The sequence below is a fragment of the Aquarana catesbeiana genome, linkage group LG11, assembly GCF_042186555.1.
Source record: "Aquarana catesbeiana isolate 2022-GZ linkage group LG11, ASM4218655v1, whole genome shotgun sequence".
NCBI classification, from domain to species: Eukaryota; Metazoa; Chordata; class Amphibia; order Anura; family Ranidae; genus Aquarana; species Aquarana catesbeiana.
Window position 1 is genome coordinate 254,844,389 of NC_133334.1, and position 14,275 is coordinate 254,858,663.

Genomic DNA, 14,275 nt, shown 5'->3' on the forward strand with positions numbered 1-14,275 from the left:
CCTGGAACAAGCAGATGAGGAGTTCTGATGTCAATGTTCTGATCTTCATACTGGTCCAGGGCAGCTTCTCAAAGTATCAGGAGCACAAACAACAAGGAAACTAGCATTTTCTTAAGGAGGTCAGCAACAGCCTCCATATTTTTTTAGTACTAGTTTACTCAACATAATAGAGCATGGATGAGGATGACAGCCCTGGAGCTACGGATAGGTCACCAATGTTGGCTCCCATATTTCTATTCTAACAGGTTCTCTTGAATGTACGGTTTCCTGGGTGTGATAAATTTTAACTAATATTTTCTTGTCTTTTCCTGATAGGTCTTGTCCCCACTAGCCAAGGGCTTGTTCCACCGAGCCATCGCTGAGAGCGGTGTGGCCATTCTTCCAGGGCTGGTTGCCAAGTCAGCTGAGGAGGCCAGCTTTGTGCAGAATGTAAGTCCCAATGTTGATGGAGAATACACAATATCTGCACAGAACATTTCTTCGCTGTGAAATCACCTCATTTGGTTGTTACTGAAAGACAACTATGGGAAGTCCTAAAGCGCGTCATAGATACTCTGCAGACGTCTTTTTCTCGGCAGTGTGACAAATGTCCAAGTGTGCAATAGATTAGTGTATACCTCAGAATGATGGATTGGAATCTGTCGCAAATCTTACAGAACTGTCACACGCAGCGCTACCTACAAAGAGTCAGATTTTCACAAGTGGAGGAGTGCATGCCTGGATAATCTCAGAAAGACATCGAATGTTACCAGACACATGCATGTATGTGTGTAGTATATATATATTAAGGGAAGGAGGGAAGAGGATAGCGATGAGGGTATGGGAAGAGAGGATAGAGATGAGGAGAAGAAAAAGAGGATAGAGACAGGGTTGTCTTAATGCATGGGAACCCCGGGGCACTGCCCAGGGGCTCCGGGTGCATGGGGGCCTCATGATGATTTTTCATTACATCATACTTGTGAACTGTCCCCGATTTTCTGGGACAGTCACGCTTTTTACTAAGCTGTCCCGAGATGGCTATGTCCCAGGACCCTCTTGATCAGAGTATTGTGCCCTCCTGACTCCCCCTGTACTGTGAGAGTAAGTGTGTAAATTGGGCCAGGCTGGTAGGGGCCCCAGAGCATTACTTTGCCCAGGGGCCCCAGAGCATTACTGAGCATGATGCTATTAAGGCAGCCCTGGGTAGAGATGAGGAGAAGAAAAAGAGAATAGAGATGGTGAGAGAGGATGGAGATGAGGAGATGGAGAGAGGATAGGGGTGAGGAGATTGGGAGAGAGGATAGATGAAAACAAGAGAAGAAAGGCCAGAGATGAGGAGGAGAAGAGAGGATAGAGATGAGGAGAATGGGAAAAAAAAGAGATTATGGAAAGAGAGGATAGAGATAAGAGAGAGTGAGGATAGAGAAAAGATGATGGATAGAGGATAGAGATGAGGAGCTGGGGAGAAGAGGATAGAGATGAAGAAGAGAGGATAGAGATGATGAGATGGGGATAGCAGATAGAAATGGATAGAGATGGGGGAGAGAGGATAGAGATGAGGAGATGGGAAGGGAAGCTCGCTGCAGGAAGGCAGTTGGTAAGAAGGTGAATATTATGCTGTTCGTGTCCCTAAACGGTTCTACATTAAAATAAGAATTTTCATCTATTCAGAAATGACATCACACCTGACTAAGTTTCCGCTGTCCTGTAATCAGACACCATCTTGTTGTTGTAGATAATCGCCAATATTTCTGGCTGTGATCTGGCGTCATTGGTGGATTGCATGAAGGCAAAATCTGAAGAGGAAATCCTTTCTATAAGTGCTGCTTTGGTACTGTATATTCACCTATATAATATCCCTTCATAGATGGATACTAGGGGCGTAGGTAGGGTAGGGGGTCAGGGGGGTCTGAACTGAGCAGAGTTGCCAAACATCCCTCATAGGGACAGTTTGATAAAAAACATAACGCACAGTTTCAACCCAACCCCCTTATGCAGTGTGCAAGGTGCAGTTCTGCTATCATCCAGACTGGGAACATGGGCAATCTGTGTCATTCTGCAGTTCCCCCTTCTCCCTCCTTCTTCTTTCAGGCTGCTTCAGATTACATCTCTCCACCATGCTCAGTGACTCTTGCCTGCTACTGGTGCTCTGTCTTTGTGACAAGGAGAACACAGATGAGCCTCACAGCAACAGGCTGTGTTTGAAAGTTGGCAAAAGCAGGGCAGAAGTCGCAAAACCTAAATTAATGGCAGGAAAGGGAGAGAGCATGGTCTATGCGAGGAGGGCATGAGAACAACATACCAACTACATCACATAACAGGAGTCCTCTCACTGACTGCTAATAATCAATGTGAGTGCTGTTGGCTCTGATCCAGTCTGCAATCTTCTACAGCTCACACTATATTCACAATGGGGTGGACAGTTTGCTGCTTTCAGAGATGGTTAAGGGCCGGTTCACACCGGGAATCACACAGGCATGTGCTGTGCGATTCACATGCAGTTCTGTGCGGTTCAAGTTCAGCCTATTCATTTTGAATTGGCTGAAATCGTGCCACACCGCAGCAAAAGTGGTCCATCTACTACTTTTGCAAACTCACTGCAACCCCATTGCATGGTACTTTTGTACCATGTGGGCAAACACGCTGCATTTGCGACCTGCATTTGGGGTGTCATGAACTTTATATTGATACCACTGCAGGTAAAAATGCAGCTCAGCTGCGGGCTGAACCAACCCTCAGAATTTTTTTTTTAATCTACGGCCCTACACCAAACCTAATGGATAAAGGGGTGTATACTGAGCGGCAATTTTCAGCCCCCCCCCCCCCCCCCAGGCTCCCTCTCCCTGCCACTTCAAGGACTTATGAATAAATGGTTGCAGAACAAATCAGCTGAGTTTCCATAATTTTTTATGGGGAAATTCGCTTTGATACACAAGTGCTTTGGTTTACCAGCATGTTTCTGGAACAAATCATGCTCGCAATCCAAGGTTTTACTGTATTTCATTTTATGAATGAATAGGAGTCTCTATCTAGACTCCTATTTCATTATACAGTGCCGCTCAGGCTGCAGAGAAAGGGAATGTCTTCAGTTCCTGTCTCAAAGACATTAGAGGTCTGTTTAGACCCCCAATGTCTCTCCAAAGCCGCCCCCCACCCCAAAAAAAAAAGAAGTGTAATTTTTTTTTTTTTAAATGAACAATAGAAATTTAAAACAATAATATTGCACATGGATTGGCTCTGTAAAGTAGATCTGCCTGCTCAGTGGGGGGGATCTGTCCGCTATGCAGAGCAGACAGTCTGCTCTCCTCTATCTATGTAAATGGACAGGACCGCCTTTCCATTTCCATCAGACTGCCATCCCATCCGATCCGCAAGACCGATGGTAAATAGATCTCCCCCATCCGTCTGTTTTTGGCAGACAGGATCGGATCGAATGGCGGTGGGTGTCAACAGACAGGGAGGGGGGGGGGGGGAGAATTTAGATGGGGGGGGCAATTTTAGTCTTGCCTAGGGCAGCACAAAACCAAAATACACCACACTCTGAGGTTTGCCAATTTTTTAGGGGGTCTTCCTGTTCCACTCAGGCATGTTTGGCAGATATAGAGAGCAACGTTTGTATGTTGATCTGGTGGTGTGGCTTCATTCAAACTGACATTTTTGCTGAATTTGTTGAAATTAGTCAGATATCTCACCATGTGTACCAATTGGGTAAAGTTTTCTTTGGTAAAAAAAAATGACATAGTATAGTTTTCTAATAGTCATGTGAACACCATCCTGGCACTGACACAATTACTTGACTTTTTTGGTAAAAAAAGAGTTGGGGTTCCTCAATATCTGTGGTCATGTCCCCAAATAATGAAGGGCCATTTTTTTTCCTTTTTTTTTTAAAGCCCTTTACACCATTAAAAACCACCAAAAAAACAATAGTAAGTGACCTGTTTCAGCATGCTCTGGGATTGGGGTTTCCCCATGAATAACACTTCCATTTTACGTCCCTGCAGAAATTTGTGGCTCCCCCAGCCACTGTCGATGGCGTCTTCTTCCCAAAACCTGCAGAGCAGATCTCGGCAGAAAAAGAAAACAATCCGGTTCCATTCATAACAGGTGTGGCGGAGCAGGAATTCGGCTGGATTCTCCTCGCGGTAAGAGGCTCCGTACGGTTTCAATTATATAGATTGCGGGTGGCTCCACGAGTGTGTAAAGGGGAACTCTACCATTTAATGCTTTTCAAATCCTGTGTCCTGGGTGCACCATATTAAATGTTTGTTAAATAATAATGCTATGTAACATAATAAGAAAACAATGTAGTGCTTCTATGTGTGTATAGTGTGTGTGTGTGTGTGTGTGTGTATATATATATATATATATATATATTCAGGGCTTTTTTTCTCAGAGAATAGGTGTAGGAACTCCCCCCTACCTTTTCTGAGTCACTTATCGTCTCCACCCATTACCCACCCCTGAGCAACGTTCCTTGGTTTCATCCCCCACCCACCTCCCAGTACTGCCCCTTTTAGAGGATACAGAGCCAAGTATCATTTTGTGGTGCCAAGTAATTTGTTTTGAATTTGTTAATGATAGCAAGAAAAGTAGTAAAATAGATCCCTCACAGCCAGCAGCAGTAGACCCCTCCCCCCCAGCAACAATAGATTTGGTAAAAAAAAATACACCCCCCCGAGCAACAATGGACCCCCACAACAAAATACCACCCCAGCAGCAACAACAGATGCCGCCAGCCTCAATAGACTCTCCAGCAGCCAGTAACAATAGATCCCCCTTTGTCAATAGTAGATCTCTTCCACCAATAATTGACCCCCAGCAACAATAGATCCCCCACCAGCAACAATAGACCTCCCAGCAACACTAGACCGCCACTCAAAAATAGATCCGCTCCAGCAACAATAGATCGCCCAGCAGCCTGCATTATTAGACCCTTCAGCCCACCCCGGCACCCCTTACCATTACACACGGTACATTTAGTGCTGGAGGTGCCAGAACTGTGTTCCGTCACGTTCCCACTGAAAAAAAGCCCTATATATATATATATATATATATATATATATATATATATATATATTGCACACACACAAATAAATCTAAGTATGTCTAAAGGCCAACAGAAGTCCATTTTATTTCAAACAATTCCTGATTTAAAAGATGCTGACAGGATTGTGTTTAGCCCATACTGATGCCCGTCTACAGAGGGCTCCATTGTACACTCACAGTGAGCTGACACATATCTAGTATTTTATAAATGATTTTACAGAATGTCAAGCTCTGATGTTATCAGTTCCCTGATATGGGGGAGGGGGGGTTATGCAATTAAGAGCGGATGCATAATGGGAGTACTGATTGCCACTTTAAGCAAGCTGCTAGCAGGCTTTCAAGAAGCTTCAAGATGTGCTGAAGCCTGCTAGCATCTTGTTTAAAGTGGCAATCATCACTCCCATTAGGATCTGTGTTTAACAAACTAGAGTTGAATGGTACGTTTAAAATATTGAACAAAGCTTACAGAAACCCCTGCAAATGTTTTGTCGAAGCTTGCTGTTCACACTGCTCTTATACAAGCCCATGTGAAACAGGCCTAAAACAGGCCTAACAGCGCGGATTTGCCTTTCCATAACAGAGAGGCAAAACATCTCATGAGTTTAATTTCAGTTTAAGGTGGCAAATTCACTTAAAATTAGACACATTGGAAATGAAATTTTATAAAGAATACTGGTGTATAAAAAGTGATTAATACAGGAAGGACTCTGCTGGAATTTGGATGCATTTGGATTTTTTGGTACTATTGTAATTGTAGCGCTTGGTTGCTACTAGTAACTAACATCCACCATGTCACCCTGCTGCCAGACCTCCATCTATCACTTCTGAGACAATGAACAGTCATTTGCATTTTGTTTTGTTTATTGGGGGATATAACTTGGTTGGGGAAAAGGAAATATGGGATGCCCATGGAACAATTGCCTTGCCATCATATTTAGGAATTAGAACAAAAGGTTGAGCCGTGAATTACTGATGTAGAAATAATATCTACAGTCGCTTCTCCTGCATTACACCATGCAGACTATTTCTCTTCCTCTGCGTATCTCCTGCAGACTGTTGCTCCCAGGCAGGGCCGGACTGGGTATGAAAACCAGCCCTGGAAAAAATGTCATACCAGCCCCATAGCATTATTATACCAGCCCAACAGCATAACGTCATTATTTTCTTGTTCATAAAATGGAAAACCATGCATTTTAAAGCACATTTAAAGAGTGCATTATATATAGATAAGACACATATAAAAGCACATATATATATAAAGCCCTATGTGCTTGTATATGTGTCTTATCTATGTAATATATATATATATATATATATTACACTGCTGTGCGTTCGCTGCTTACACAGTGCTGTGTTAGGAAATCAAATAAATCGCTTCCCTAACACTGACCCGCCTCTCAGCCAATCAGGTGCACTGGGTCTGGTTACCTGTCACCTGATTGGCTGAAGCGACAGGCGCTGTGATCGGAGGGAGCGTGGAGCAACGCGCTGACCTGAGACAGGTAAGTGCCGGGCGGGGGGGGGACACTGGCAGGAATTGATGGGGCAAACTGGCGGCAATTGATGGGGCAAACTGGCGGCAATTGATGGTTACAGTGGCTGCATTTGATGGCATAGTGGCTGCGTTTGATGGGCACAGTGGCTGCGTTTGATGGGCACAGTGGCAGCGTTTAATGGGCACAGTGGTGGCGCTTGATGGGCACAGTGGTGGCGCTTGATGGCACAGTGGTTGTGTTTAATGGGCACAGTGGCTGCAACTGATGGGTACAGTGGCTGCGTTTGATGGCACAGTGGCTGTGTTTGATGGGCACAGTGGCGGAAATTTATGGGCACAGTGGCTGCGTTTAATGGGCACAGTGGTGGCAATTTATGGGTACAGTGGCTGTGTTTGATGGGCACAGTGGTGGGAATTTATGGGCACAGTGCCTGCATTTAATGGGCACAGTGGTGGCAATTTATGGGTACAGTGGCTGCGCTTGATGGCACAGTGGTTGTGTTTAATGGGCACAGTGGCTGCAATTGATGGGTACAGTGGCTGCGTTTGATGGCACAGTGGCTGTGTTTGATGGGCACAATGGCGGGAATTTATGGGCACAGTGGCTGCGTTTAATGGGCACAGTGGTGGCAATTTATGGGTACAGTGGCTGTGTTTGATGGGCACAGTGGTGGGAATTTATGGGCACAGTGGCTGCGTTTAATGGGCACAGTGGTGGCAATTTATGGGTACAGTGGCTGCGCTTGATGGCACAGTGGCTGTGTTTAATGGGCACAGTGGCTGCAATTGATGGGTACAGTGGCTGCGTTTGATGGGCACAGTGGTGGCAATTTATGGGTACAGTGGCTGTGTTTGATGGGCACAGTGGTGGGAATTTATGGGCACAGTGGCTGCATTTAATGGGCACAGTGGTGGCAATTTATGGGTACAGTGGCTGCGCTTGATGGCACAGTGGTTGTGTTTAATGGGCACAGTGGCTGCAATTGATGGGTACAGTGGCTGCGTTTGATGGCACAGTGGCTGTGTTTGATGGGCACAGTGGCAGGAATTTATGGGCACAGTGGCTGCGTTTAATGGGCACAGTGGTGGCAATTTATGGGTACAGTGGCTGTGTTTGATGGGCACAGTGGTGGGAATTTATGGGCACAGTGGCTGCGTTTAATGGGCACAGTGGTGGCAATTTATGGGTACAGTGGCTGCGCTTGATGGCACAGTGGCTGTGTTTAATGGGTACAGTGGCTGCAATTGATGGGTACAGTGGCTGCGTTTGATGGCACAGTGGCTGTGTTTGATGGGCACAGTGGCGGGAGTTTAATGGGCACAGTGGTGGGAATTTATGGGTACAGTGGCTGCGTTTGATGGGCACAGTGGCTGTGTTTAATGGGCACTGTGGTGGCAATTTATGGGTACAGTGGCTGGGCTTGATGGCACAGTGGCTGCATTTAATGGGCACAGTGGCTGTAATTTATGGGCACAGTGGCTGCATTTAATGGGCACAGTGATGGCAATTTATGGGTACAGTGGCTGCGTTTGATGGGCACAGTGGCTGTGTTTAATGGGCACAGTGGTGGCAATTTATGGGTACAGTGGCTGGGCTTGATGGCACAGTGGCTGCGTTTAATGGGCACAGTGGCTGTAATCGATGGGTACAGTGACTGCGTTTGATGGTACAGTGGCTGGAATTTATGGGCACAGTGGCTGTAATCAATGGGTACAACAGTGGCTGCGTTTCATGAGAGAGAGAGAGAGACAGCTGCACGGCCGGCCACTTCTATTCTCCTCAGATTAGTGGGCGGTGCTGGCGCCGCACGGGACAAGTTACGAAGGGAAAAATCAAGCAGCACGGTGTTCTCCTGCTCCTCCCCTCACACACACAGAGGCATATTACACTTTAGTTGAGTGTGGGCGGCGCCGGATCGGAGGAGGAGACAGTGACACAGGCATTGCATAGTGCGGCGGCCGCCGCTGCTCTTCATATTGCTGACACAGGCAGCCAGCCAAGCTCCGAGGCAAAAGCGGCCTCATCGGTAATAAATGCAAATATCCCGGTATCCCGGTAGGCCAGTCCGGCCCTGCTCCCAGGACTTCCACCCTCCTGCACAAACTTCCACTGTAGATCATTACTCTTCCTGTCACATCATCATCTCATGACAAAAGAGACCCCTCTGAACGGTCTCAGTTACTGGGTAGAATTGGTTGCACTGTTACTAGGCCAGAGGTCTGCAGTACCTCTCCCTGGCGGACTAGTAATTTAGTAGCATGTGTTGATTGGTGGACTACTGCTTCCAGCTAGTCCGGCCTGCAAATCCTGTGCCCTCAGGCCACATCGATTTGACCCTCTCCCCACAGTCTCTCCTCTGGCCTCACACCCAGATCCCCTGGCATGCCTCATCCAGAAATCCACTATGGCCCACTCACCGACCTTCTCCTGCCCCAGTCCATGATGGAGAACCTTAACTGGACATACGTTCCGATAGCTTCTCCAGCCCCTCTGTTCCAGAACACTTCATCCATGACCGTGTAAGACCCCTTTCCCATCGAGCTGCCCCAGATGTCAGCGGTAAAGCGGTGCTATTTTTAGCGCCGCTTTACCGTCGTTTTAGCGCCGCTATTCGGCTGCTAGCGGGGCGGTTTTAACCCCCCTCTAGTGGCCAAAGAAGGGGTTAAATTCACCCGCAAAACGCCATCGGAGCGGCGTTTTTCCGGTGGTATCACAGTGCTGCCCCATTGATTTCAATGGGAAGCAGCGGTGGAGGAGCGGTGAGTTCACCGCTCCAAAGAAGCTGCTGGCAGGACTTTTTCTGACGTCCTGCCAGCACACCGCTCCAGTGTGAAAGGGCTTTCACACTGGAGTGCATGGAGCAGCTCTTTTGGGGCGGTTTGCAGTCGCTATTTTTAACGCTATAGTGCCTGCTAAACGCCCCCTGTGTGAAAGGGCCCAGCTCTCCTGGGCTCCTCCGCTAGGCCCCCCCCCCCCCCAGATGGGGATAGGGCCCCTGCTGCTGCCTAGTATTCCATTCTCCACGTCTCCTGGCCGACGACTCCTCCCCAGCGGGCTGTTACCTCAGCTTATATGGGAGGCCTGCCCCCTGCCAAATCCAGTTGGGGATTGGTCAGAGCTCCTCACATGAGCTGCCTGCCACTCCTGTTTTAGGCCCTGTCCCTCTTCCAGGAAAAAATTCTCCCTGGAAGCAGGGGAGGCGCCTCAGAACTAAAGCACAGGTGGTCACAGCCACTGCTGCTCTAACCACTCCCTGCCCCCCAGATCAAAACAAACAGGCCTAGCCTGAAGCATAGGCCTGCCCAAATTTACATGCACTGACAGTTTCCCTGACAAAATCCTCACTCTAGCACCTACCTATGGTAGAGGGTGCTACATTTTTAATTGTGTAACAATTACATATTATATACTGTGATATCACTAAGACCCCTTTCACACTGTGCCGCCACCAACGTCAGCAGTAAAGTGGCGCTATTTTTAGCGCCGCTATTTTTAGCGCCGCTTTACCGTTGTTTTAGCAGCGCTATTCGGCCTCTAGCGGCCGAAAAGGGGGTTAAATCCGCCTGCAAAACGCAGCCAAAGCGGAGTTTTACCGGCGGTATCGCAGCGCTGCCCCATTGATTTCAATGGGGAGTAGCGGTGGAGGAGCGGTGAGTTCACCACTCCTTTACTGCTCCAGAGAAGCTGCTGGCAGGACTTTTTCTAATGCCCTGCCAGCGCACCGCTCCGGTGTGAAAGCCCTCGGGCTTTCACACTGGAGTGAATGGAGCAGCTGTTTTAGGGCGGTTTGCAGGCGCTATTTTTAACGCTATAGCGCCTGCAAAACGCTCCAGTGTGAAAGGGGTCTTTGGAGGTGAATTTATTTAAAAAAAAGGTTCACATATTCTGAACCTGCAAAGAATGAAGCCTGGGAATATTAGTCAAAAGTTCTTCTTCAATCACAGTTATTGTTCATTATAATCATCTTCTTATTGATTTTTAAAATTTTTTTTTTTTCCCCGTAATCTCCTGCAGGCCATGAATGTGAGTGGATTGGAGGAAGGAATGGATAGAGAAACAGTAACCACTGCACTACTAAGCAACCCCCTCATGGTAAGACTGTCTCCCTGTGCGTCCACAATGCACATTGTGTAAATCATCGTTGCTTAGTTTGTTTTATTGTCTCACTCTAAATCTGTGCTGCAAAATTTGAATCCCCTAAAATAAGAGCTTAATTACTGATAATGAAGTCCTTTTCTCATGTTACTTAAAGGGGCAGTCAGCAGAACCAGTAGCGGCTGTTTTTTTTTTTTTTGGGGGGGGGGGGCGGCAGACAATGCAATCACAGCCACCCCCCCATGGGTCGGTCGGTCAGTCCAATTGTCGGTCTCAAGACCTGCTTCCTGATGGGCCGGGAGGAGAATCAGTGTGACAGTAGCGAATATTCATTCGTTATTGTCACACAACTGGGTGGGCTCGGAGCGTAGTGCTCTGTACCAAAAGCCCACCCTTTTTTGAAGCCTATTAGAGCCTTAGTCTCTAATCACGTGCTTCAAAAATAAAAAAACCTTGCATTGGAATCCATGTGTCCGGTGCCAGATTAGGGGGCCAGACTCATGGATAGGGGGCGGCACCCCAGAGCCCTGCATTACGGGCCACCACTGAGCAGAACATATATGTATGTGTGTGTGTGTGTGTTTGTGTATGTATATATATATCATAATCATATTTATCAGCGTATAACACGCACCGGCGTATAACACGCACCCCAAGTTTAGGAGGGAATTTTAAGGAAAAAAAATTTACATTTAAATGCCCATCAATGCAGCCTTATCAGTGTCCATCTGCAGCCTTGTAGTGTCATTTGCACCCTTGTGTCATCTGCAGCCTTGTGTCATTTGCAGCCTTGCCCAGTGACACTGCAGCCTTGTAGTGTCACTGCAGTTTTTAAATATGGCGCCGCCGAGAGACACAGAGCCGGTCCTGTGTCTCTCGGCGGCTCTCGGCTGCTTTCTGCTCCTCTAATAGCCCTGTGGGCGGAGCCGAGCGCCGCCGACATTCATACATAGCCGAGTGTACTCGGCTAGGTTCAGCTAGCTCCGCTCAGTCACGCCCAGTCCCTGTGTTATGTCCATCTTAGGGCGGGACTGGGCGTGACTGTGAGCGGAGCTAGCTGAACCTAGCCGAGTACACTCGGCTATGTATGAATGTCGGTGGCGCTCGCTCTTCTGCTCACATTCAGCGGGGGATCAACGTATAACACGCACCCGCGATTTTCCCCTGATTTTAAGGGGAAAAAAGTGCGTGTTATACGCCATTAAATATGGTGTGTGTATATATATATATATATATATATATATATATATATATATATATATATATATATATATATATATATATATAATATGTGTGTATATGTGTGTATTTATTTATATATGTGTGTGTGTATTTATTTATTAAAACCACTACCCGCTGTGATGGCAAAATAATATATATTAATATAATATAAAATATATATATTACAGTATCTCACAAAAGTAAATAAATATTTTATTCTATCTTTTCATGTGACAACACTGAAGAAATTACACTTTGCTACAATGTAAAGTAGTGAGTGCACAGCTTGTATAACAGTGTAAATTTGCTGTCCCCTCAAAATAACTCAACACACAGCCATTAATGTCTAAACTGCTGGCAACAAAAGTGAGTACACCCCTAAGTGAAAATGTCCAAATTGGACCCAAAGTATCAATAATTTGTGTGGCCACCATTATTTCCAGTACTGCATTACCCCTCTTGGGCATGAAGTTCACCAGAGCTTCACAGGTTGCCACTGGAGTCCTCTTTCACTCCTCCATGACGACATCACGGAGCTGGTGGATGTTAGAGACCTTGCACTCCTCCACCTTCCATTTGAGGATGCCCCACAGATGCTCAATAGGGTTTAGGTCTGGAGACATGTTTGGCCAGTCCATCACCTTTACCGTCAGCTGCTTTAGCAAGGCAGTGGTCGTCTTGGAGGTGTATTTGGGGTCGTTATCATGTTGGAATACTGCCCTGCGGCCCAATCTCCATAGGGAGGGGATCATGCTCTGCTTCAGTATGTCGCAGTTCATTTTGCCATTCATGGTTCCCTCAATGAACTGTAGCTCCCCAGTGCCGGCAGCACTCATGCAGCCCGAGACCATGACACTCCCCACCAGCATTCTTGAATGTAGGCAAGACACACTTGTCTTTGTACTCCTCACCTGGTTGCCGCCACACACACTTGACACCATCTCAACCAAATAAGTTTATCTTGGTCTCAGACCACAGGACATGGTTCCAGTAATCCATGGCCTTAGTCTGCTTGTCTTCAGCAAACTGTTTGCAGGCTTTCTTGTGCATCATCTTTAGAAGAGGCTTTCTTCTAGGGCAACAGCCATGCAGACCAATTTGATGCAGTGTCCGGCATATGGTCTGAGCACTGACAGGCTGACCCCCCACCCCTTCAACATCTGTAACAATTAATATAAATATAGTGTAGCGCTATGTGCACATATAAATAATGTGTCAACTTTAACTTAACACACAAACAATAATGTAACAATAAGTGATACAAATACCATAAAAATTGCGGTGAATAAATAGCGTGAATCAAAAAATATATATATATATATATAGATAAAGCTCAAAAACAGGTTAATGTTTTTTAGAAAAACATAATGTGCGATAAATCAAATAAATTAGTTCATAAGAAAAGGGCAACGATAATGATGATGAAATAGTGGGATAGAAAACCACCACCAAACAGTTTATAAGTATAAAAAGTGCAAAAAAATTAAAAAAAAAAAAAAAAAACTCCTGGGGTTTCTAAATAAACGGAATAGTTCACTTCTGGTGGATGGATATGAAGAAAATCGCAAATGGATGGAGGATCAAAGCAAGTGGCAGGTCCATCACCGGAGCAACAAAAAAGGCTTACCAGAGTCTGATGACCTGAAAAGACATACGTCTTACAAGTCTCCGAAAGCGTGGTGACCAACAGGTCTGGCGAGAAGAATCGTCATATAATCCTCAGCTTCCAAAAGAAGGGGGGGAGGGAGGGTCTCACCAAGATATTGATCGTCCCCAAGATGGTCCAAACAGGCCCAGTAGATGTTTTTATAAAACATGCGAGAAGAGAAACTCACATGGCATAATATCGTTTAAAAAAACAATTTATTAAAATAGTAAAAATAAAGCACTCATATGGTAGAAGATCAAACACAGCTAATATACAATCAGTTGCGGTAATCATAAGGGGTCCACCCGACATGTTTCGGCATACAAAGCCTTCATCTGGGGTGTGGAGCCCCCCCACGTCACCGCTATTTATACAAAAAATGACCCCCACTGGGGGTGTCACAATACAGGAAGTGATGCGAATGATGTCACTTCCTGATGAAATAGGGCAGTAATATTTAACTGTCTGTATGTGCAGAATAAACCAATAAATAATATATTTACTGATGACATTAGCATAGGGAAGTATGAGTAGTGAGTTTTAAATAATAAGATAAAGGCCGGACGCTAGGTATAAAGGTTCGGAAACGAACCGAATGCGTTCCAAGCCTCAATTTCAATGTAACCAGATCTCATTGGCCGAAGCGCCGTCCCGCGCCGACCAATGGATCCAGCGTATGCGCAATGACGTCATCCGCAGCGTATGCGCAATGACGTCATCTGCTATGTGAAGGCGGCGCCGGTGCGCTCCACTCATGAAACCAAACCTCTGTTTCATGTCAACCAACACA

At 46.2% G+C, this 14,275-nt stretch overlaps 1 protein-coding gene across 5 annotated transcripts in view; it reads left to right on the forward strand.

The window, feature by feature from the left end:
• LOC141112680 (uncharacterized) overlaps positions 1-14,275 on the forward strand; it is a 170,866-nt gene that overhangs the window by 16,418 nt on the left and 140,173 nt on the right. For all 5 annotated transcript variants that reach the window (XM_073605677.1, XM_073605680.1, XM_073605676.1 and 2 more), the window contains exons 6-9: positions 316-429; positions 1,715-1,810; positions 3,981-4,121; positions 10,536-10,613. In XM_073605677.1, the coding sequence (XP_073461778.1) occupies positions 316-429; positions 1,715-1,810; positions 3,981-4,121; positions 10,536-10,613 (429 nt within the window). The remainder of the gene's footprint in view (positions 1-315; positions 430-1,714; positions 1,811-3,980; positions 4,122-10,535; positions 10,614-14,275) is intronic.